General features: G+C 41.2%; 1 protein-coding gene across 3 annotated transcripts in view; it reads left to right on the forward strand.

The window, feature by feature from the left end:
* Positions 1-25,044, forward strand: part of LOC126198777 (alpha-N-acetylgalactosaminidase) — a 98,834-nt gene that overhangs the window by 62,320 nt on the left and 11,470 nt on the right. For all 3 annotated transcript variants that reach the window (XM_049935341.1, XM_049935340.1, XM_049935342.1), the window contains exons 5-6: positions 8,794-8,888; positions 9,033-9,194. In XM_049935341.1, coding sequence (XP_049791298.1) covers positions 8,794-8,888; positions 9,033-9,194 — 257 coding nt within the window. The remainder of the gene's footprint in view (positions 1-8,793; positions 8,889-9,032; positions 9,195-25,044) is intronic.

The raw sequence follows: 25,044 nt of genomic DNA on the forward strand, positions 1-25,044 counted from the left end.
CTGTGGTTTTGAGACAGGAGACAGTGACAGTTAGAGAGGCATAAAGAGATAATAACAATTAGTTGGGCTGAGAGAGAGAGAAGGGGATTGGGATATGTTCACACACCAAAAATTTTGTGAAAGTTTTTAAAAGTGCTGAGGAAGGCAGAATGAGGCAACTGGTTCCCCAGTTTTCAGTCAGAGTCTTCTAAACAGGAGAATGTTCTCCTTTTTGTGCTCCGAAAGGGGTAATTTTCTGCTGCTGGATTCATTGACTGAAAACCAAAGTATACAAAAAAATATTTTTTCTTTGGTCTATGTAGTTGATGCTGTAACATGTTGGTGTGTGAGCTTACTGGTTTTGAAGGTAACTAAACAGTGTTTGTGTGGTAACATACAGTAACCAGCCTGTTGGTTGTTGCTTGTCTGCTTCCTATGGCACACTGCCACTAAAAGGTGAGCAGGTAGGTATCCTATGAGGTCAGGCACCTTTCCTCTGTTGAACAAGTTAAATTGATTTTCTGTCCTACAGTCACTTTTTCATATCTGTTATTTTGGTGACGACTGAAAGGAGGAAAAAAGAATTAGTATTTTGGCCCTTCTATATCATTCTTCATTTTGGTGCCGGAGTGGTCACTGGATACCTGTACAGATGGCTTTCATCCATTTATTGATTAAACATAAGACGAAAACTTTTTAGGATTTTCTATCAGATCAGTAGATAGAGTATTATTTTTAATTCCATTGAATGCTTCATGCATGACTTTGCTTCTGCTAATTTGGCTTTGATTAGCTCTTTTTATTTATCTAAAAGGCTTTGTCTCTGTTTAAATCTGTGAAGAAGCCTTTTTTCTTCGGGAGGAACTTTTTAATGTGGCAGATCTTTTCCCTTCCTCAGAATTTTGCTTGGCAAATATATCCATAAGGCAAATTATACAATACTCTCGTGAACTTCACCCATTTATGCTCAAAATTTTCAGTCTCTGAGATGAATGCTTGATGTTGACTGCTCAGGTAATAAGAAATCTGTTTCTTGTTGTGCTTTCTTTATTTTTTATTGACATCTTTAGTCATTGATGCTATAATTTCCATATGATCATTGATTTCCTGGAGGCACACATCTTCACGTTGTAATGCCAGCTCCATCTGTAGGAATTGTAGGTGTACATTGCACATGAACACGCCTTGTGCCCTCCGTCCTCCCCACCCCCAGCCCTCCCAGTTTGTGTCAACTATTGGTAGCAACATTCTCTCTGTACACTGGACAGCAGTGTCTTCCAAAAATAAAAGAAAATCCAAGAATATAAGGCTCTTGACTAACTCACACATTAGGAGACTGAGAAGGAATATGATTGTCTGCATCCTCTACCTATGACAATGACATTTACTATGGCTACAAAGATGTCATCCTCTCCAGTGATAGTACCCTCGCTCTTAGTGTCTTCCATGTTGGGTCCTCGGGGTAATTCGACTACTTCCGCTCTCCTAGTGGTTGAGGCCCCTCTTCCTACTGTTTCCCACACACCCACTTTAAGAGCGTTGACTGCCCACCCATTGGTGACGCCAATGCCCAACCCCTAGCCAGAGAAGGGACACCTTCCTCCTGCATCTCGCACCAGGAAGGGTCCATCGAACATTCCCGTCCCTGGATTCTGCTGATCTACAACTGCATACCAGCCACTATCTGAAGGATAGTGGCTGGTCGTAGGTCTTTGCGTTCCTCCCCTGTCCCTAAAACCAGGGCAGACAAGCCCTCATGGACATCAAAATTGTCAAAGGTGAAGAGGGACAAAAAGAAGACCTCCAAGACAAAGGAGAGTCTGGTGGTCTCCATACAGCTGGATCCTGTATGTTCTGACTCTGTCTATGAGGCAGAGTTCCTGATGGCTTCTGTGGCACTGGATCATCCCACACCTGCTTCAGAATCAATGTTTATTGGTACTCTATCCTCACAACCAGTGCCAGCAGGCAACCCAAGGGCGTGACATGCTTCCTTGTTCCCTTCATGCCCCCAAAGATTAATGATAGCGTGATCCTCCAGCGGAACTGCAGTGGTTTTTTCCACCACCTGGCTGAACTTCGGCATCTCTTATATGTTACCCCTGATTTCTACATTGCACTCCAGAAAACTTGGTTCCCAGCACTGCAAACCCTTACCCTCCACAGCTATCAGAGCTATTTCAAGAACTGAGAGACTGTCAAGTGGAATTTGCATGTATGTTCTGGACAGCAAACACATGCCTCTTGATATTCCTTTGGAGACTGGCTGTTTGTGTGAGAATGTCTCTGGATTTTACCATGTGAATGTGTGTCTCCCTCCTGCCAGTGCAGTGTCTCAGACCATATTGTCGGCATTTATTTCCCAGCTCCTTCCATCCTTCATTTTGGGTGATTACAATGTCTACAACCACTTGTGGGGTGGAACTACGACCACAGGCCACGGTGAAGTTATTGAAACTTTGCTCGCAGTGAGGCGGTTTGCCTACTTTGATTTCTTCGTTGATTGTCTTCGGTGTCGATGTACTGGCTGAAAAAATAGGGGGCAGAAGTGCTACTGTAGATGATGTAGCCAACAGATGCACAGTTGCATTTCACAGTCTTTTACTTTCACTGTTCACAACCCCCCAATAATACACAGTTATATATGGCCAGTTCACTATTGTTTAAACTTTCCATAAGCCTCATTAATAGTGTGCAGGCAAACCTCCACATAATGCTACAATAGTTCACTATTGAACATCTATGAGCAGCAAAAACCTAACCACAAAGTTCAATGTTCTTGAAGAATAGAAAGGTATGTATGGAGCAGACACTGTCATTGTTTTAACACACGGCCAAATTGTGTAACACTTATTTCACAGTTAAGTTGCAGAACAGTTGTTGTTCTAATCAACACAGGTTTCTCGTCTGAAACTTGGCCGTGGACTGACTGTCTCATGGTCAAAAATTGGGCCCTATCACAATAATAGGTACTGAACTTACACACTGTTCAAAGTTAAATTTACAGAAATTACTATTAAAACTTAACTCATTAAATTAATTGAAAACATAAAAAAGATTACTAGCATTTTGTCTTCCAAATGTTTACTATTATTACAGAATTTATATTTATTTATAAGTCAACAATATAATTTAAGTTACGAAACAATTACTGATTTTGCCCTATAATAAAAGGTACTAACTAGGAATAGTGGAAATAAAATACGAAAATCAATTACATACATAAAACTAAGCACAAAATTAGAACTGTGTTATACCCTTCAAAACTGAGGGCCAACCTTTCTCTTTTATGAAAATGCAGTGTATACTCACATATGTTAATCGTAATTAGTTAAAATTGAAAAAATGAATTTTAAGGAGGCAGATGACAAAACAAGAGGGGAAGTAAAATTATCCCAGCTTGCTTCGTCACAGCAGTTATCGATCTTCGTCTCTTTAATACTGGTGCTCCCACATGCTTAAGTGTGACAATTGGATCTTATTCAGTCATTGATCTTTCCATTTGGAGCCCTGGTCCCCTCCCCTCCATCTATTTGGAGAGTCCATGATGACCTGTGTGACAGTGACCATTTTCCGATCATCATGTCCCTCCCTCAGCATCCACCCAGATGGACACTCAACAGTACTGACTGGGATGCCTTTGCCTCTGCCATAACACTTAGCACCCCACCACATGGAGATATCAGTGTGGCTGTCTAGAGCACAACCACAGGCATTCTATTAGCATCGGACTTAGCGAGCCCCAATTCCTTGGGATCCCCCTGTCGTATGACAGTACCTGGGCAAACTTCAGTAATCACTGTCCTCTACATCTGAGAATCATCAGCCTGAATTTTGTGCCCACAAACAGTGAGTGGAACAAATTCGCTTAACTTTCATGATGCATCACCTGGAACTATATAATACTTTGTTCAGTGCGTGTGAATTTCTCAGTGCCAGTGTCATGTTCTTGCTGTTTTTGACCATGTCATCTCAATGGCAAGAAAGCATGATAATCCCAGTACTGAAATCAGTTAAACAAACCCTTGAGATGGACACCAGTTGTCTGGTTAGTCTCAAAATGTTCTCTGCAAGTTGCTTGAACATACGGTGAGGAGGCTGCTGTGATGGTATTTTGAGTGTCAGGGTCTTTTGACTCTGCCCCAGGGCGTTTTTCGCCAAGGCCATTCTACTGCTGACAATTTGGTCTGCCTGGAGCCTTATCACTGTCTTCTGTGATTTGCAAAAGGCTTATGACACCACATGTGGTCATCACATCCTCCTCATCCCACCTGAGTGGGTCTCTGGAACCCACTCCAGGTTTTTATCTGTAACTTCTTGTCACACAATACTTTCCAGGTTGAAGTTAGTGATTCCCAGAGTAACCCCCATAGACAAGAGAAAGGTGTCCAGCAAGCTTCTGTATTGTGTGTGCCCCTTTTCCTAGTGGCTGTCAATGGTCTAGCTGCAATTGTCGGGTCTGAAGTTCACCCTCCCTGTATGCCGACAGTTTTTGCATTTACAATTGCTCCTCACTGTGAGTGTTGCTGAACACCGACTACAGGGTGCCATTATGAAAGGCACAACCCGGAGCTCTCATCCAAGGCTTCCGGTTTTCAGCCACCAAGACATGCACTTCTGTCATCATCGTATTCCACCCACAACTCTACCTCAGTGACCAATTGCTCAATAAGGTGGAGTCTTATCGCTTTCTGGGACTGTTCTTGATGCCTGGTTGAGGAGGCTTCCCATCTTTGACAACTTAAGCAAATATGCTGATCACAGCCTAACACTTTTTGCTGCCTCAGTAACACCATCTGGGGCTCAGACCACTCTGCAGTTTTGCATCTTTACAAAGCTCTGATCCTGTAGTGTTTTGGTTATGGGAGCATGGCACAAGCTCGGCATCACCTTCAGCAGTGCAGATTCGATCTGATTTGTGAAAGGTGCCTTTCAAATCAGCTCTGTGAACAGCCTACTCATTTAGGCTGGGGTCCCTCCACTGTCATGTACCAGCAACTGCTACTCAACTGTGCAATACACATTGGCTGCTACCCTGAGGATCTGATTTACCCTGTCCTTTTTCCTGGAAGGGAGATCCACCTCCAACAACAGCAGCCCAGGGCTGGATCATTATCACAATTCTCATACAGTGTGTCTGCTCTGTACTCCAACTTCCCCTACTGTTGCCTCTTGTGAGGGAGCAATTGTGTACCCTCCTATGGTGTGTATCGCATCTTCTGATCAGTCTTGACGTGTCTTTGGGACAAAAGACTCTTTCAACCCTGTGGTTTTTCGTCACATGCTCCTGGCCATCCTTGATGCATTTCCAGGTTTGGAAGTGGTATATACTGATGACTCTACGGTCGATGAAAGAATTGGTTTTGCCTTCACGCATGCTTGGTTCAGTGAACAACGCTCCCTGCCGAACAGATACAGTGTATTTGCTCCAGAATTGGTATTCATTGTTTGAGCTCTCAGTCACATTCATTGCTGCACCAGCGATGACTCCCAGCAGACTCCATGAGTAAGTCTTCATGCTGTCAAGCAGTGCTACCCTTGTCACCTTATGGTTGTGACTATGCAGGATCTCCTTGCTGACCTCCATCAAGCTGGACCGGACCCCAGGCCACACTGGGATGCTATGAAATGAACATACTGACCAGTTGGCCAAATCGGCTACCAGGGAGCTGCCTTTGGAGATGGTGGTACCAGAATCAGACCTTTGGTCGACTCTACGCTGCCAGTTGTTAAAGGCTTCAAACACAAATTAGTGTGCCCTTATTTCTCCAAACAAACTGCTAAGAGTAAAGGGGAACTTCTCACAGGGAATTTACCATTCTGTGTCATCTTTACATTGGCAACACTTGGCTGACACATGGCCACATCCTACAATGTGGAGATCTGCCCCACTGTTGGTATGGCCCCCTCCAGTGGTGGCCCACATCCTAGTGGATTGCTGCAGTTTGGCCATCTTACGACAAAACTTTAAACTTGCTGCTACGCTGCCTCTGGTGCTAGCAGATGATGCCAAAGTGGCTGATCTGGTTTTATACATTTTACCCATGAAGGTGGTTTCTACTCTTCCCTGTGAGGTGGGGCACATTGGCCTCGTCGGCCGCTTGAGGTACTGGAGAGGTACCCCGTTACCTGCTCTGATGCAGGTGGGCCCTTGGCTGCCTGTGGTCGGTAGTCCTTCCTTCCAATTTAATTCTTCTAATCATTTTACAACTATTGATGGTTTACTGTCTCTTTGTCTTCATTCTCTTCCCTGAGATTTTATCAACTTGTCTTCATTGCTAGTTTTCTCGTGATAATGGAAGGTGAGCAAATACAGGACAGATGCAGAGGATGCATCTCCCATTGCATAACTTGTCCATGGGGCCTCCATCTGCTTTCTGGGCGGAGCAACTCATGCACCTTTACGTTTTTATTCCTTTCTCACTTCTACTTGCTTATGTCTTTGACCACTTTGACCCCATCAATCCAATCAGTTGTTTTCAAGCATTGAGAGTAGTTACATTGATTGTCATCATGATTAAAAACTGTAGTGGGCCAGTAAGAATTTGTGGCACTTTCACGTCATCTATCAGTGTTCAATCTGACATAAATTTTTGCATGATTATACATCCTCAAGAGCTTTTTATGATGCTACTATAGATATTTGGGTTCGAATTCTATTTTAAAGTAATCCTAGCTCAAGGGTACATGCAGAATCAAAGTGTTTCGTGGTATTAAACATGACATTCAGTAGACACAGATGTGCTATGGAGATCAGAGCAACAGTGCAGTGGTGGAGTGACTGATCATAGCCATTCATAAAAACATCTCTCAATTAATCTTTCATATCAGTATAAACCTTGCTTGGATTCTGTGTATGTTGTGATAGACATTTCTTGGAGTACTAAGATGTAGATTGGGCTCACATTACTAACAGCCATATGCTCACCCTCATTGGCCTTAACCAGCTCCTAACTTAAAGTCCGATTACAATTACCTAGTATTTGACATTTCACTTGTTGGAGCTGGTTTCCTCCAATCAGAGCGCTCAACATCACGCCCGAACCATTCACAGTTGCCAAACTATCACAACAGTTGGTCAGTTCATTTCCAATTCTTTATCCAGCTTTCCTTCTTGTTATGTTTAGATCTCAAATAATGGGTCTGGCACTTTTATTTCGTATTTCAACACACATACACACACACACACACAAAACAATACTAATGGAATAAATAGTTTCAGTGTCACATATACATCTATCATAATTACAGTGATCACTCTTCACTAGGTAAGCTTCGCACAACATTGAGTGAAGCCTAATTTTTGAAGGCTGTAATTCATTGTTGTGACTGGGTCACTGTAGTTATATTTATAACTACTTAGCCCAGTGTTGTGGCATAGCATAACAGTTAATGTATAAACCTGACATGTAGAAAGTTGTGGGTTTGAAGCTCGTCAAATGTAGTGAATCTTCTGTATTTCTAAAACTAATCAAAAGAGTTTGATAATTATTTTTATTCAGTTAATTGGTTTAAATGTAATTTTCGGTTTCTAATAGTCTGCTGTGTCATTTTCATCATTGTATTGACTTTTTTATTTGCCCTTTTCTTCCCTATCATTCTTTTTTCATTTGAAATCTGCCTGTGTTGCTTATAATGTACAACAAAGTGCCAACAAGGACTGCTCATCAGTTGGTAATGCGGCAGCTCATGTAGCCAGTATGAGGATAGTTTAAGGTAACCGATGACAGCAAGAAATTACAGCTTGCTTGTAGTGCTGAAACATAATTATTTTCTGTCTTGAGTTTGCTCGTAGAGGTTAGCTTTAATCATCGTGAACAAAGCAAACGACTTGAGTTCTGCTGCAGGCTATTGACCACAGCTTTCTTGACTACATTGCACATCATGAGGCTTTGGTTAGCTTAGGACATTTGTTTAAATTTGAGGCTGCAAAATGCATTGTCTGCCACAGTTTAGTCATTGCCCAATTAAAATAAATTGTCGACAGCACTTCTCACATTTCTGACATACCTCACATCGGCCACTTCCAACATTGCTCCATGTTACGCATAACAGCATCTGCGAAGTGACCCACCGTGTTTGTGTGTCACATACAACCAAATGATAGCCAGCAGTTGATGTGGCAACATTGTATAAACAAGTGACACCCATTGTAATATTAATTGGACTATAGTGAAGATCACTGTTTTCACACTCCATATTGGTCCCAACAGTAATTTGTGACTTAAAGAGCTGTATAGGTGATAAGATACTGTGTTCATGTTCAAGAGGACAGTGGTTCAAATTCCATCTGACCATACAGAGTTAGATTTCCTGTTGTTTCCCAATTCGCTTACGGCATATTCTGTGAGCAGTCCTTTGAAACAGTGTGGGATTCTATGGAATGTGAGACGCAGAGAGTAGTTATATTAATTAGTCTCAGTTTTCACAGCAATCGCCCTTTATTCTAGTATTCTCTCACCTTTGTCTTCCCTTGGCAGTAATCAGCAATACCATACCAGCTTTCCTATCCTCGAATAGAAAATAGAAGCATTCACATCTTTTATATCTGTGTTTTTTTCCTGTAGGCAATGGTATCATTAAAGACAGATCGTTACTTTAGTTTTGGGAAGGATGATAGAAGTGGCAGTGGTTGGGATGTGGTAGGAGAGATCAATGTGCCTCAACCTGTCTACTGTCAAATGTGACACTATTGCTATATATTATCCACGTGCTCAATGCATTTCTTTTGGTCAAATTCAGTCATAGATATATTTACAATTATGTACCCTCAGTGCTTTAAAATTTTAGTGACAGTGCATTATTGATTCCCAGGTTACCCGGAGTTTGGTTACTACCTGAACAGGACTGGAAGGCCAATGATCTATTCTTGTAGTTGGCCTGTTTATCAGATCTATGCAGGAATGTCGGTATGATTCTTCTCTTCACTGATAATATTTACATTGTCCTTGTTTTCCATTACATATACGTAGTGATAATTCCAATAAATTTTATTTTATTTTTATTTTTGTGCTGCTAGAAAATTTCCTCTGAAATGCTACTTTTCCTTTCAGCCAAACTTTTCTTCCATTATAGAACACTGTAATTTGTGGCGAAATTTTGATGATATCCAGGATTCATGGGCAAGTGTTGAAAGTATTATTGATTATTATGGAAATAATCAAGATATAATTGTACCCAATGCTGGTCCAGGTCATTGGAATGACCCTGATATGGTGAGTATTTTACATAAGATCTGCACAGTGCAACTATTGATAATAGTACCAGAAACGGCATACAAGGAAGTGACTGCAAATATAAATTATTATGTTGTCAGTCATTCATGTGTATGAGTTGTTTTTTATACTCACTTCATTACATTTTGTTTGCTACCTTGTAAGATGATGTCAGTAAATGTAAGAAGCATTAAAAATAGATGTCAGGTAGCAATGTAATCAGATTCATAATTGTCTGACTTTCTTGCTTTATTGCATTTTTCCTTTCACTGTAGCTCTCTTACAATGTGGTAGGATCACCATTTCATTTGTATATGCTTCAGTGACAGACTATATCTAAATTCTTGACTCATCTTCTGTGTGTCATATGCCACAATAGATCATCAGAAGCCAACATTCCACAATGAAAAGCTATAATCCACATATTCACTCATTGAGCTCTTGAGCATTGTAAAGGATGCTACATTGTGAACTTAGTCTTTTCATCTCTTCCGTGCAGTATGAAAAATTGTGTAATTGGTTTACAAATTATGCTCTTAAACTTCATTTTACACATTGTTTCCCTGGGCCTTGTAATAGTGGATCTAGAAATTCTGATCTGCAGTGTAATTTTGATTTTACTGGCAACCTATGATTAATATGTGCAAAACTGTGATTCACAGTCTGTCAAGGTGTCACTTGTTTCATGTCTTTCAACTCTCATAATAGCAATCTGGTTTCTGTACAAGTTGTAGATAATTTACTCCCTGTATTTTATCCCTGCCACTTTCAGAATTTCAAAGATTATATTCCTCTCAACATTTCCAGAAGCTTTCTCTAAATCTACAAATATCATAAACATTTTCAAAAGCAAAATCTACAGATATTATAAGAATAGATTTGTCATTTTTCAATTCATGATATAAGTCAAAGGGTCACTATTGCCTTATGCATTCCCACATTTCTATGGCACCCAAACTGATCTTCCACAAGTCAGTTTCTATCAGTCTTTTCATTCTTCAGTAAATAATTTGTGTCAGTATTTTGCAGCTATAACTTACTAAACTAACATTTAGTAATATTTACATCACTCAGCAACTGCCTTCTTAGGAACTGGAATTATTACATGCTTCTATATATTAGGGAGAATAGCTTTGTCTTGTTATTGATCCAAGATCTCAATAATTCTAAGGGAATTTTCTCTACTCTAAGTGCCTTTTTTATCTTAGATCATTCATTCCATCTAAATCTTCTCGCAGGATCTCACCACACTTCTCATCTTCATCTACTTCCTCATCACTTTCCACAATATGCCTTAAACTTTCTTCCTATAATAAAGCCATTCTGTTATATTACTTCCATCTTTCGGCCTTCCCCACTTTGTTTAGTACTGGCTTGCCATCTGAGCTCTTGATATTCATACTGCTGTGTCACATTAAAGGTTTCTTTAATTTTTCTGTACACAGCATCTATCTTTCCCATATGCATTCATGTTCCTTTGGTTTTGCATTTCTCGTCTAAGCATTCCTCATTCACATTTTACACTTTCTGTGTATCTCTGTGTTTTAGATGCCTGTCTACCCATTGGCCTGCTAAAGGTGCTCCATTTTTATATTTTGTCCTTCCATCGGTCAAATTCAGTATCTCCTGTGCTGCTAAGGATTTCTACTAGAGCTCGCCTTTTTGATCCTCTGCTGCCTTCCCTATTTCATATCCCACAACTACCCACTCATCTACTATTGTATTTGTTTCCCTTTTTTCAGTCAGTTGTTGCCTAATGTTACCTTTAAAGCTACCAATAATATAATATTCTTTTAGCTTATTTGACTCAATCTCCTTAATTTCCTATGTTTCTATAATTTCTTTTGTTTTAATCAGCAGTTTACAACCAGCAAGTTGTTGTCAGAAGCCATGTCTGCTCCTGGATGTACTTTGAAATTTAAGCTCTCATTTCAAAATGTCTGTCGTACCATTATACAAACACTGTAGGAAAAGATACGTTGCTACTTAGCATAAAGAAGACTTGTTAACTTGCAGAGAGCCACAATTAAAATACACTTACGAGGGGCATTTGAAAAGTCCATGCAAAAATAAAAACTACATACGTGTTGGGGGTAAACCACCTTTATTTTTCAACATAGTCTCCTTTTAGACTTATACACTTCGTTCAACACTGTTCTAATTTGTTGATCCCTTCTAAATAATAGGAATTGTTCAAGTCTGAAAAATAGCTATTAGTGCTGCAATCACCTCCTCATTTGAATAAAATCTTTGTCCCGCCAACTATTTATTCAAATTGGCGAACAAATAGTAGTCCGAGGGAGCCAAGTCTGGAGAATTGGGGGGTGGGGGGGGTGAAACAATTTGGAATCCTATTTCCATTAATTTTGCGACCTCAACTGCTGAGGCGTGTGCTGGTGCATTGTCGTGATGGAAAAGGACTTTTGCGGTCCAATCGCCGGCATTTTGTTGCAGCTCGGTTTTCAAATGGTCCAATAATGATGAATAATATTCACCTGTAATAGTTTTAGCCTTTTCCAGATAGTTGATGAGGATTATCCCTTGCGAATCCCAAAAGGCAGTGGCCATAACCTTTCTGGGCGAAGGAATGGTCTTCGCCTTTTTTGGTGCAGATTCTCCCTTGGTAACACATTGTTTAGATTGTTGTTTGGTCTCAGGAGTATAGTAATGTGTCCATGTTTCATCCACAGTGACGAAACAACGCTTAAAGTCATGCGGATTCTTCCTGAACAGCCGCAAACCATCCTTGCAACACTTCACGATTCCATTTTTGGTCAAGTGTGAGCAATCGCAGAACCCATCTTGCAGATAGCTTTCTCATGTTCAAATGTTTATGCAAAATTTTATGTACCCATTCATTCGAGATGCCCACAGCACTAAAGTGCGCGTCATATATCTTGGCGGCCGAGTTTAGGTTCGTTCTGCGCATCTGACGTCACAAACACAGTCAGCCAATGAACAGAGAACGACGTTGCCAGATCTCGACTGCAGTGCAGAGCACGGACGAGTGTCTTCAGTTTTAGAAACGTTCAGTCATAAAGAAAGTAATAGAACAAAAGCAATGTCTTGATAGCAGACTTTCTTTTATAGAAAGTTTGGAAAAAGCATTCTTTATACCAATTGCTTCACATTCTATTAATTAATTAAACCAAACAAGCAATAAGACTCCTAATTCAGGCGATAGCAAGGAAAGGTGTTTGTTTCAATCTCACGAACTGCTTTTTCGCAATAAAGAACCGCGGTAATTGTTTATTTCCTATTGTACTTCGACGAAGCGTGAGTAATTCATAGTCATACCAACAGTGTTTATAAGTAGTTGCGTGAGGTGTTAGAGTCCTTATGGAGTTACACTGTTCAATGAGCTGAGGTAGCAGAAGGGTTAAGGTGTTGGGCTGCCAAGTGAAATGAGCTGAGGTAGCGGAACGGTTAAGGTGTTGGCCTGCCAAGTGAAAGGTTATGAGTTCAAACCTTGTGCAGTGCTTCATATTTTCTTTATTTAAAAACAATATTGGAGTGCCTTACTTCACGAATTTTATTCGTTTGAATGAAATTTCTAATGCTTTGCCTCTTCATTAACTTTTTCGCTGCTGCAGACATGTGCTCCCAGCATTCCGCGCTGTGTGCGATTTTGTCATCACTGTACTTCTCGCCTGTGCAGACACATGGTGTTCCCACTGCTTTGACACACTTATCATTCGATTTCACAAAAACTATTTGGCCAAAATATTTGATTTTTACACGTCTTCTTGACTGATACATTCCCCCCACAAATGACTTAATTTTGTTTTGATGTGCAGCATTAAATGTAGTAAACCATTGCACGAAATTTTGAAGAGTTTGCAGAGGTAAAGTCCATAGCGTATACTTTCTGTATGGTCGATTTTAGTTGCCACAATGTTGAGAATGAAATGTGGACAAGATACCTAAATTTCTTATAATATTTACTGTATAACAATATCTCATTTAATTTAAGTACCATATAGGTGTCGTATGTAATATTGAGAAATATTCCGTCTTCCACGACTGTAGTAAAAGTTTTATTTACACAGGGCGCGTTTGGCTTTATTTTAAAGCACTTCCATCGGTGAAAGGTATGGCACATACACAATGGTATTCATGTTCTATTTCTTGTTTTTGTTCCACAGTCGCAGTTTTACCAATGGTATTGAAATATATCCCTCTTCTGCAACTGTAATAAGCGACTTATTTAGACCAGATGCGTTTCTCTCTTTTGAAGCATCATAAGAGGACTGTATTTTGTGTCCTCCATTGCCAAGTCACCTTTCGTAGTTTTGTGCTGCGGTAGCACAATATTCAATGTTTGTGTTGGCTCATCAGTGTTTTAGCAAATAAATGCTATTTGTGTGTGCCACACACAAAATTATATTTGACATAGCTCTGAGCACTTCACTGACAGAAGGTATATTCAAGTCCTAACGTTTTTGTAAGTCCACAGTTTTGTTCAATGTATTTTGTCTACTTCCTTTTGATTGATTGAAGTGCTTTAAAATAAAGCCAAACGTGCCCAGTGTAAGTAAAACTTTTGTTACAGTCGGAAAAGGTGGAATATTTCTCAATATTACATACGACACTTATGTGGTACTTAAATTAAATGAAATATATAGGTATCTTGTCCACATTGCATTCTCAACATTGTGGCAACTAAAATCGACCATCCGGAAAGTATACTCTGTGGACTTTACCTCTGCAAACTCTTCAAAATTTCGTGCAATGGTTTACTATATTTAATGCTGCATAATAACTGCGTTGAACATCGAATCAAAATTATGGGGGGAAGGTATCAGTGAAGAAGATAGGTAAAAATCTAATTTTTGAGCCAAATAGTTTTTGTGGAATCGAATGATAAAGAGTGTCAAAGCAGTCGGAACACAATGTGTCTGCACAGGCGAGCAGTGCAGTGACAAAATCGCCCACAGCGCGGAATGCAGGGAGCACGTCTTTGTAGCAGCGAAAGGGTTAATGCGGCCGTGGTGGCTTTACTTCATGAACAGCGTGCTCCCCCCTAAACGTAAGCTTGCGAACTATGCTATACTATGGCGCTGCTTCTCTTGGCGCGTGTGTCGTGTGCAACTGGCAACGCAGCAATCTCCCGCGTCTAGGCGGGCGTGCGCGAGCCGCCAAGATAAAAGAATTGAACTATAGCAATCCCATACACCTTAACTCTTCTGTCATCCAGCACCATATCATGGATTTTATCAATGATTTCTGGAGTTGTAACCTCCACAGAGCGTCCAGAACGTTCAGCATCACTTGTGCCCATATGGCCACTCCGAAAATTTTGAAACAACTTAGTTTTGTTCTAATCGAAGGTGCACAATCACTGTAATGTTTATCAAGCTTCTGTTTAGGCTCCTGATGCGTTTTGCTTTCATAAAGTAATGCTTAATCACCACACAAAATTCTTTTTTGTCCATTGTTTGACAATCACTCGACTTCCTTGAGTCACACCAATGCCAAACACAAAGAAGTAGACCAATGTGGCTAAAACTTGGTGTGCAGTCTTTCCAAAGATGTTACGAACTAAACATTACCTTGATATGCGCCGTTGGTGCCATCTCTCGGACTTTGCAAGGACTTTTCAAAGGGCCCTCGTACAGAAAGCTTTCAGCCACAGCCTTCATCAGCAAAAGAGAAACACATCATTCATACACACAAACAAGCACACCTCATGCACATATGACTGCCAACTTCAGCATCTCAAGACATAAAGCAACTGTCACGTGGGATGCAAGCAGCAATCTGGAGGGGGCTGGGAAGGGAAAGGGATAGTGGAGTATGGATGAAGAGAGAGAGAGATGAATGATGTTTGGCCGAGCATGCAGGGCTTAGAATGCCATCAGGCACAGGGTCATGAAGTTGTGGGGTACGGATGTGGGCGAAAAGGAGTGAAAATGGAGAAGAGCTGGGAAAGATCGATGGATGCACTGGCAGAGGGGGAGCAAACAAGACGGTGGGAGATGAGAGTGGGGGAGCAGATGATAGGACATAGAAGCTGGCAACTGATGAGTGGAGGGTGTGGGGCATTATGTTACCTTATGTTAAGGCCAGGATAATTACAGGAGCGGAGAATATGTTATAAGGATAACTCCCATCTGAGCAATTCAGAAAATCTGGTGGTGGAGGGGAGGATCCAGAAGGCTCGTGTAGTGAAGCAGTCATTAAAATCAAGTATGTTATGTTCAGCTGCATGCTGTGTCACAGTGTGGTCCACTTTTCTCTTGACCACAGTTTTGAGGTGGCCATTCATCCTGATGGACAGCTGATTAGTAGTCATAAAATATAAAAAACTGTGCAATGATTGAAGCAGAGCTGGTAAGTGACTGTCTGTGAAGGCCTTGGTGAGACCCTCAGCATACTGAGCAAGGGAGTTCTTGTCACTGCAGATAAGCTGTCCCCCATTGGCCAGGCTATACAAGAGGAATTTTTTGGAATGAAAGGGATGACAACTATGGAAGTGCAGGTACTGTTGGTGGTTGGTGGGTTTAATATGAACAGTGATGAAGATAGAACCATTAGAGAGGAGGAGGTCAACTTCTAGGAAGATGGCATTCTGGGTTGAGGAGGACCACATGAAGCAGGTGGGAGAAAAGGTGTTTGAGTTTGTGAAGGAATGAAGTTTTGGTGTCTTGGCCCTGAGTCCAGATCGTGAAGATATTATCAGTGAACCATGAACCATACTAGGGGTTTGGCATTTTGGAAGGCTAGGAAGGTGACCTCTAGATGGCCCATAAATAAGTTGGCATAGGAGGGTGCCATGCAGGTGCTCGTGGCTGTGTCGTGGATTTGTTTCTATACCTTCCCTTCAAAGGAGAAGTAGTTGTGGGTTAGGATAAGAGTAGTATGATGTAGTATGGTGAATGAGGTGGTGGATTTGGATTCTGAAGGACTTCTGAGGGGTAGTGTTCAATAGTGGTAAGACCATGGGCATGAGGGATGTTGCTGTATAGGGAGGTGGTGTCAACAGCGATGAGTAGGGATCCAGGAGGAAAAGGGTTGGATACAGTGGAGAGTCAGTGAAGGAAATGGTTGGTGTTTCTGCTGTGGGAAGTTAGATTACGAGCAATTAGTTGGAGGTGTCAGTTTCTGAGGACCAAAATTCTTTCAGTGGGTTCAAAATGGATCACATGGCTCTGAGGACTACGGGACTTAACATCTGAGGGCATCAGTCCCCTAGAACTTAGAACTACTTAAACCTAACTAACCTAAGGACATCACACACAGCCATGCCCGAGGCAGGATTCGAACCTGCGACCGTAGCGGTCGCGTGGTTCCAGACTGAAGCACCTAGAACCCCTCGACCACACCTGCCGGCTTTCAGTGGGGGCGCAGTAACCAGCCACAATGGGGCGTCCAGGATAGTTGGATTTGTGGATTTTTGGGAGCATGTAGAAGGTGCGTGTGTGGGGTGCCACAAGGTTGAGGAGTGAAATAGCTTAAGGGGAGTGGTCCTGGGAATGGCCTAAGGCTTTAAGGACGGACTGGAAGTTGTGTTGGACTTCTGGGATGGAATGACTCTGGCAGAGTTTATTGGTGGAGGTGTTAGATAATTGGCAGAGGCATTCTGTCAGGTAGTCACTGTGATTCATAACAACAGTGGTGAAACCTTTGTCTGCAGGTAGGGTGATAAGGTCAGGATTTGTTTTGAAGTTGTGTTTGGCTGTTCTTTCTTCTACTGAAAGGTTGGTGTTCAGAGGAAGGGACCTGGGGAAGGATGGTGAGGCAAAGTTGGAGGTAAGGCATTCCTGGAAGGTGACCAGTGGGTGATTAGGTGGGAGGGGTTGGGTGTTGGGGGAAGAAGGGGAGGATCATGGTTTATGGTGGTATAAACTGGAAGAGGCAGGGTTCACTGTTGGAATTAGTCTTTTGGCTGGAAGAATTTGCATCAAAGAAGTGCTTCCATTGCAGGGATCAGGAGAAGGAGAATACGTCTTTGAGAAGTACAGCATGGTTAAATTTTTGCTTATTTTTACATATTTGTGCATACTTTTATGTATCTGTGTGTGTTTTGTGTGTCTTTACGTACTTTTTAAGCGTCTTCTCACTTATCCAGTTCCTCTCACACCCATCAACACCTGTTGTGCCCATTTCTGCATCATTCCCATTTCCTTTGCACCATTTCTTCTACAATGTACTCCTGCTCTGCCTTTCTGCACCAGTTTCGAAAATCATTCCTTTCCCTGGCTAAAACCCAATCTCAAATGCTGCCTAAACCATGGAATGCACCCAAGATTCCTTTTGCTGGATTTCACCCCTCCTTTCACAATGATCTTCATTTTTTTCAGACTCTGCCAATCCTTGGCCCTCATAAATCTGGTACTGCTAAAACACATCTCCATAGCATAGGCATCCCAAAACCACCTCTGCTCTCTCTGCAAGATACTATTACTGTGCAATCTGTACTCCATACATCATATCTCTGAAATTAAATCCCTTGCTCTCCAGCACCTGTAGAAGCAGTCCAGACACCACCTCCATAAGTTATCCAACCTGCTGACATCTTACTGCCACCTCGGGCACCACCATCCAACCCCTATCCTACCCGCTGTGTTCCTCCTCATCCACCCCTCATACCACATAAACACTGCCTAGCTGACCTTTTCAACTTGTCACATCACCCAAACTCCTTGCCAACTCTCCACCTAATCAAGAGCCAAAACATTCCTGTAGCACTGTTGTGAACCTTTACACTAAAACTCTCAGTTCCACAAAAGTTTCAGTCCTATCCAAAGGCCCCACATTTAGCCATACACCCAAATGTAACATGCTAGATGTGTCAAAGACTACCTCTCCTTCTCCCGATCCCTGCAATGGAAGCACTTCTTTGCTGCCAATCCCTCCTACCAAAACCACCCTAATTCCATCATTGAATCCTGTCACTTTCATCCCATACTACCATACAACTGTTATCCTCCCCCCTCCCACCTAACCACCCACTAGTCACATTCCAGGAATTCCTTACCTCCAACTTTGCCTCACCATCCTTCCCCAGGTCCCTTCCTCAGAACACCAATCTTTCAGTAGAAGAAAGAATAGCTACACACAACCTCCAAACAAATACTGACCTAATCACATTACCTGCAGACAAATGTTCCACCGCTGTTGTGAATCACGGTGACTACCTAGCATAATGCCTCCACCAATTATCTGACACCTCCACCTAGTAGCAGTAGTAGTAGTAGTAGTTGTTGTTGTAGTAGTAGTAGTAGTAGCAGTAGCAGTAGCAGCAGCAGCAGCTTTATTCATCCATAGATCTCTTTTTGCAAGGATATAGGACATGTCAAAGTATTTACAAGTTTAGACCAATTTAAAAGAAGCTAATTCGTATACACATATATTTACAGACTTCTAGTTAGAGACAATCATTAGATTTACTCCTGGTATACAACACTTTTTTTACAAATAAATTATTAAATAATGTAATGGCACACTGTTCAGTCATATCTCACTATCACACACGCACACACACACACTGGTGATTTCTGGGCCATTCTCTGTACTGCAACTTCCCATTTGCTATCCTGAAAAACTGAGTCAGCATCACTCCATAGTGAGTGAAATGTTGGGCTCAGAAAGAAGAAGAGGGAGTTGTTAGTACTGTACTATGCATAGCTTTGGGGGGTAAGTATTTATAGAAAGGAAAAACATAAAGTGAAGGTGTTATGTGGAATGTTGGATGTTTTATAATTATTATTATTATTATTATTATTATTATTATTATTATTATTTATTTGTACAACATTTTTTTTTATCAAATCCCTACTCATATCTAAGTGATCCTTCAATGTATAAAATGTATTGCATAACAGGTACTTTTTAGCTGCCTTTTTAAATGTGTATTTTTGCAATTTCTCTTTTGATAATTTATTGTACAGTTGTATTCCTTGGTAGAAAATGCTGTTTTGAGTTTTATGTTTATTTTTTCTTGGTAAATGTAAGTTGAGTCTATCTCTTGTTGCATGGTTGTGGACAGAGCTGTTGTGTAGTAATTACCAATGTTATTTTTGATGTGTACAACTGACTGGTAAATGTATTCACATGGAACAGTTAAAATTCCCAGTGTTTTGAACAGATCTTTACAATGAGCTCGACTAGTATTTTTAGTTATTACTCTTATGGCTCTTTTCTGGAGTTTGAAAATTGTTCATATTTTGTGCATTTGCTCCCCAAAAAAGAATGCCATATCTAAGAACTGAGTGTACATATGAATAATATGTAACTAAAAGACACTGCATGTTGCACACTGATGATAGGGTTATAAGGGCATAACATGCTGATGATATATTTTCAGGTACCTTTGTGTGTTCACACCACTTCAACTGCGAATCAATATTCATTCCTAGAAATTTTGCGTTTGTTACACAGTCTATAGAGGTGCCATCGCATTTAATTTAACATTGTCATTTTTCCTCTTCAAACTGAACATGGCATTAGTTTTATGTTCAATGTCACTTTATTGCTTATTGATCAATCATAAACTTCCTTGAGAGTTTCATTTGCTTCCTCGGCGAGGAGTCCTCTTGTTTTTTCAGTGACTATAATATTGCTGTCATCAGTGAAGAGAATTTTTTCACCATGAGTAACACTACTGGGAAAGTCATTGATGTACATCAGTAATAGTATTGGTCCTAATATGCTACCTTGTGGAACCCTTTTATTAATATATTTTGGTTCTGGAAAGTGTTTTACTAAATGTTTCAATCTATTTTAAGTATGTGTTGCCTCTACTCGTTGCACCCTATCTGCTAGGTATGATCGAAACCAGTTATTAGCTACCCCTCTTATTCCTAATGCTTCTAATTTATTTAATAGAATCTTGTGGTCAACTGTGTCAAATGCCTTAGAAAGATCCAAAAATATGCCTGTGGCACCGAGCAAGGTGGCGCAGTGGTTAGCACACTGGACTCGCATTCGGGAGGACGACGGTTCAATCCCGCGTCTGGCCATCCTGATTTAGGTTTTCCGTGATTTCCCTAAATCGCTCCAGGCAAATGCCGGGATGGTTCCTTTGAAAGGGCACAGCCGGCTTCCTTCATCGTCCTTCCGTAATCTGATGAGACAGATGACCTCGCAGTTTGGTCTCTTCCCTCAAACAACCCAACCCCACCCTATACCTGTGGCACACTCATCTTTATCAAGAACATCAGGTAAAACTTTTGTGAATTCTACTATGGTTGAATCCGTATTTTTGCCACTTCGGAAACCAAACTCTGATTCGCTTAAAAGATTGTACTTATTCAGGTAATTCTTTAATCTGTCTTTCATAATTGCTTCTATTATTTTTGAGAATGCTGGCAGCAGGGAAATGGGTCGGTAATTTTCTGTGTCTTCTTCATTACCTTTCTTAAGGAAAGGTACAACTCTTGCCTGTTTTAACTACTCTGGAAATGTCCCTGATGTGAAGGATTCATTTATTATATTTGTTAAGGGGTCTTGTATAATCCCTATGCATTGTTTCATTACACAAATGGATACTTCATCTAAGCCTACTGACTTTTTATTTTTTAGTTTTTGAAAAGTTTTATTGGCTTCATTCTCTGTGATTGGAAGTAACATCATTGTATTTAGTGCAATATTATTTACAGGTGTTGTATTTGTTTTGGGGACCTGTTGCTGTAACTTCTCTGCGATACTTGAAAAATGCTTGTTTACATAGTTTGATAAGTGTTGTGGATCATTTATTACCTTATCCCCCTCCCTTAGCAGTATGTTATTCGGCATTTGTTTGCCTCTCCCCGTTTCCTTTTTTATAACATCACAGACTGCTTTTCTTTTATTCTCTGCATTATATATTATTTTGTCATTAAATGACTTTTTTTGTAGCAATCGGCACCTTCCTATAGATCTTTTTGTACCTATGACAGAAATTTAACAATTCTGGATCATTGCGAATCTTTTTCATGGAACTGAGGTGTTTAAGTGTTTGGGAGGACTTCTTAATACCTGCTGTTATCCATCTGTTTTTGGGAGATGTTGATACAGACATGCATACATTTGGAAATACCTTTTCAAATTTCAGTTTAAACAATGTGAAGAATTTAGAGAATTTCACATTCACATTGGTTTCCTTATACACTTCAACCCAGCATTGTTTTTCTAGTTTTTTTGAAAAATCTTTTATTTTGATTTATGATACATGTCGTTTGTTGGCTTTTTGTTTAGGGAATGATTCAATGCCTGATTTTACTGTTGTTGACAGAGATGGTCTGATAGTCCGAGACCTTTTACAGCTACATCATATTTTTCCCTGTCCTTATTTGTGGCCACATGGTCAACTACTGATGTGATCATTGTATTAACCCTTGTTCCACTATTGACCAGTAGGGACATGCCAAAACTTTGAAGGATGTTTATGAAGGTGCTGCTGGGTTCATTTATGATATTAGTGTTGATGTTAATGACCCACAAAGAATTATGTTGAGCTTTGTACTTGAGACTTTATCTAAAACTTCTGCTAATTTATTGAAAAAAGTGTCCACACTACCACTGTGAGATGTAGACACACACAAAATGATTAGTTTCTTGGTGATATCAAGCCCTGTTAATTCAGTAGCTGAGATTTCAAAGTGTTTGTCTTCACTTAACTGTACTGAGGTCATGTCTTGATTTGAACTGTGTTCCTTTTCTGATATAAATGCATGATCCTCCACCCCTTGAAGTAGTTCTGCAGTAAGAGTTTGCCCTTTCCTACAATGATTATACTACATGTTGGATTTCTGTGTCTCTACACCAGTCCTCAGTAATACAAACTACTGTGCAGTTCAAAGATTGGAACTCAACTTCTAATAGTTGTATTTTATTTTCTATTGATTGGTGTTTTGATGGAGGATTGTTCAGTCTGTGAAATGCCCCATGTTACTGTTTCCAATGGTTTGTTTTTCTTTGTGACATCTGATATGTGTGATATTTGAAGTGTTAAAATTTGTCTTGTGAGTGATTGTTTCAGTATTTTTTAAATTGCTGGAGATACTCTATTGTCAGGGGAGCCTGTTGTCTGGATTTATCCTAAAAAAGACCTACTTTTCCTACCTATGACAACAGGTATTTGACCATGTGTGGCCCCGAGATCCACCCCCTATACTTTCATGAATCAGCTGTACCAATCTTCCCTTCCCAGTCCTTTTTAGGTGTAGGTCATGCCTACTGAAACACCATCTGTTGATAGTCCCAATGGGCACCAGTGAAACATGAGCAAAGTGATTCACCTCACAGCTCCATCAAGGTGTGGTCAATCATGACACTGGAACAGCTCAACAAAGTGTACATTAGTGCCATGAGTCAGGGAAGCTATCTTGTCCAGGTCACCACGTATGTCATATGCCCCATCCCTGCCCAAACTGTTTCCCACCCCACCCACTATCACTACATGGTCCTCTTTTGTAAAGTCCTTACATAAAGACCCTAGGTCCTCTGTCACATGACTTAGCCCTGCATTTGGCTTGAAGATACTGGTGGCCTGTTACTCTGCCCCTGAACTTTCCTGTAACTGAGGACCTACACCTGTACATTCCTAGACTTCTTGGCCTCAGTTGAAGTGTGCTGTACGTTTCCTGCTCCTCATTCTACCTGAGGCTCTTCTCCACTTAAGTCTGGCAGTGGTAGATACCTGTTTTTGGTGTTGATGATAAAACTGTCAGATCACGTTTTCTTTCTTCCTATCCTCCTACCAGCTGCCAGTTCCCAACCACTCTCCTCCCCTCCATCTCCCTTGATCATTAAGAGTTCCTTCCTTCCTTGCTTCCTCCAACTATGCCTGAAGGGCACAGATTTTCCTTTCCTGTTCCCCAATCAAAATGTTCCTGCTGCATACTCTGCAGTTCCAGGAGAGAGCCTCATTTGTTCTCCCAACTGTACCCCCCCCTCCCCCCCAGTGAAAATATTTCCTACAAGATTTGAAATAAATCCCGCTTCTCACTTCCCTATAACAGCTCCCACATTTCTCATTCGTGGCCAGTTTCGAAAGAATACCCTCTGCGGGAGTCATCCCATCCCAGAAGTCCAACACAACCTACAGTCCATGCTTGAAGTGAAGCCATTCCCAGAACCTCTGTTGTTAATCCATTTCTCTCTTCACCCCTATGACATCCTGCACGCCCACCTTAAACTTGCTCCCAAAAATCCACAAACCCAACAGTCTTGGATGCCCCATTGTGGCTGGTTATTATGCTCCCACTGGAAGAATTTCAGCCTTAACCAATACCTCCACCCAGTTGCTTGTAATCTAATTTCCCAAGAAAAAAACACCAACCATTTCCTCCACCCGCTCTCCACCATACCAACTCTTTACCTCTTGGATCTCTACTCGTCACTGTTGACACCACTCCCCTATATGCCAACATCGCTCATGCACATGGTCTTACCGCTATTGAACACTACCTGTCCGAAGTCCTTCAGACTCCAAACCCACTACCTCATTCACATTACTACTGTTATCCTAACCCACAACTACTTCTCCTTCGAAAGGAAATTATACAAACAAATCCATGGCACAGCCATAGGCACGTACATAGCACCCTCCTATGCCAACCTGTTTATGGGTCATCTAGAGAAGACCTTCCTAGCCTCCCAAAATGTCATACGTCTAGTCTGATGATATCTTCATGATTTTGACTCAGGGCCAAGACACCCTATCTTTGTTCCTTTGCAACCTCAACATCTTTTCTCCCACATGCTTCATGTGGTCGTCCTCAACCCAGCATTCCATCTTCCTAAATGTTGACCTCCTTCTCTCTGATGGCTTCATCCGCACCTCTGTCTATATTAAACCCACTAACCGTCAACAGTACCTGCATTTCAACAGCTGTCATTTTTTTCACACCAAAAAATTCCTCTTATATAGCCGGCCATCGGGGACAGCTTATCTGCAGTGACAAGAACTCCCTTTCTCAGTATGCTAATTGTCTCACCCATGCCTTCACAGACAGGCACTATCCCCCAGGCGTAGTCCACAAACAGATCTCTTGTGCCATTTCCCTCCCACCACTTCCAAGGAACCAGCCACAAAGAAGTGGCCCTTCGTCATCCAGTATTGCCCCCAACCAGAGCAACTAAACCAAAACCTTCACCAAAGCTTTGATTACATATCATCATGCACTAAAATGAGGGAAATCCTACCTGAGATACTTCCTACACCCCTCAAGTGGTGGTCCGTCACACATTCCATTTCCACAGCATCCTAGTCTATCCCTGTGCCACTCCCAATCCCTTGCCACAAGGATCATATCCCTATGGAAAACTGAGGTGCAACACCTGCCCAATCCACTCACCGAACACTTCCTATTCCAGTCCTGTCATAGGTTATCCTACCCCATCAGGTGCCAAGCCACCTGTGAAAGCAGCCATGTCGTGTACCAGCTCTGCTGTAGTGATTGCACAGTGTTTTATATTGGTGTGACTACCAACCAGCTGTCCACCAGGATGAATGGCCACTGCCAAACTGTGGTCAAGAGCAAAATAGACCATCCTGTGGCACAACATGCAGCTGAATGTAACAAACTTTATTTCAGTGGTTGCTTCACTACCTGAGCCATCTGTCATTTTTTTCACACCAAAAAATTCCTCTTATATAGCCGGCCATCGGGGACAGCTTATCTGCAGTGACAAGAACTCCCTTTCTCAGTATGCTAATTGTCTCACCCATGCCTTCACAGACAGGCACTATCCCCCAGGCGTAGTCCACAAACAGATCTCTTGTGCCATTTCCCTCCCACCACTTCCAAGGAACCAGCCACAAAGAATCTAATACCAGATTTCCTGAATTGTGCAGATGGGAGTTATCCTTACAACACATTCTCCACTCCCATAATTGTCCTGGCCTCAACCTATGGTAACA

The sequence above is a fragment of the Schistocerca nitens genome, chromosome 8, assembly GCF_023898315.1.
Source record: "Schistocerca nitens isolate TAMUIC-IGC-003100 chromosome 8, iqSchNite1.1, whole genome shotgun sequence".
Classification (NCBI taxonomy): Eukaryota; Metazoa; Arthropoda; class Insecta; order Orthoptera; family Acrididae; genus Schistocerca; species Schistocerca nitens.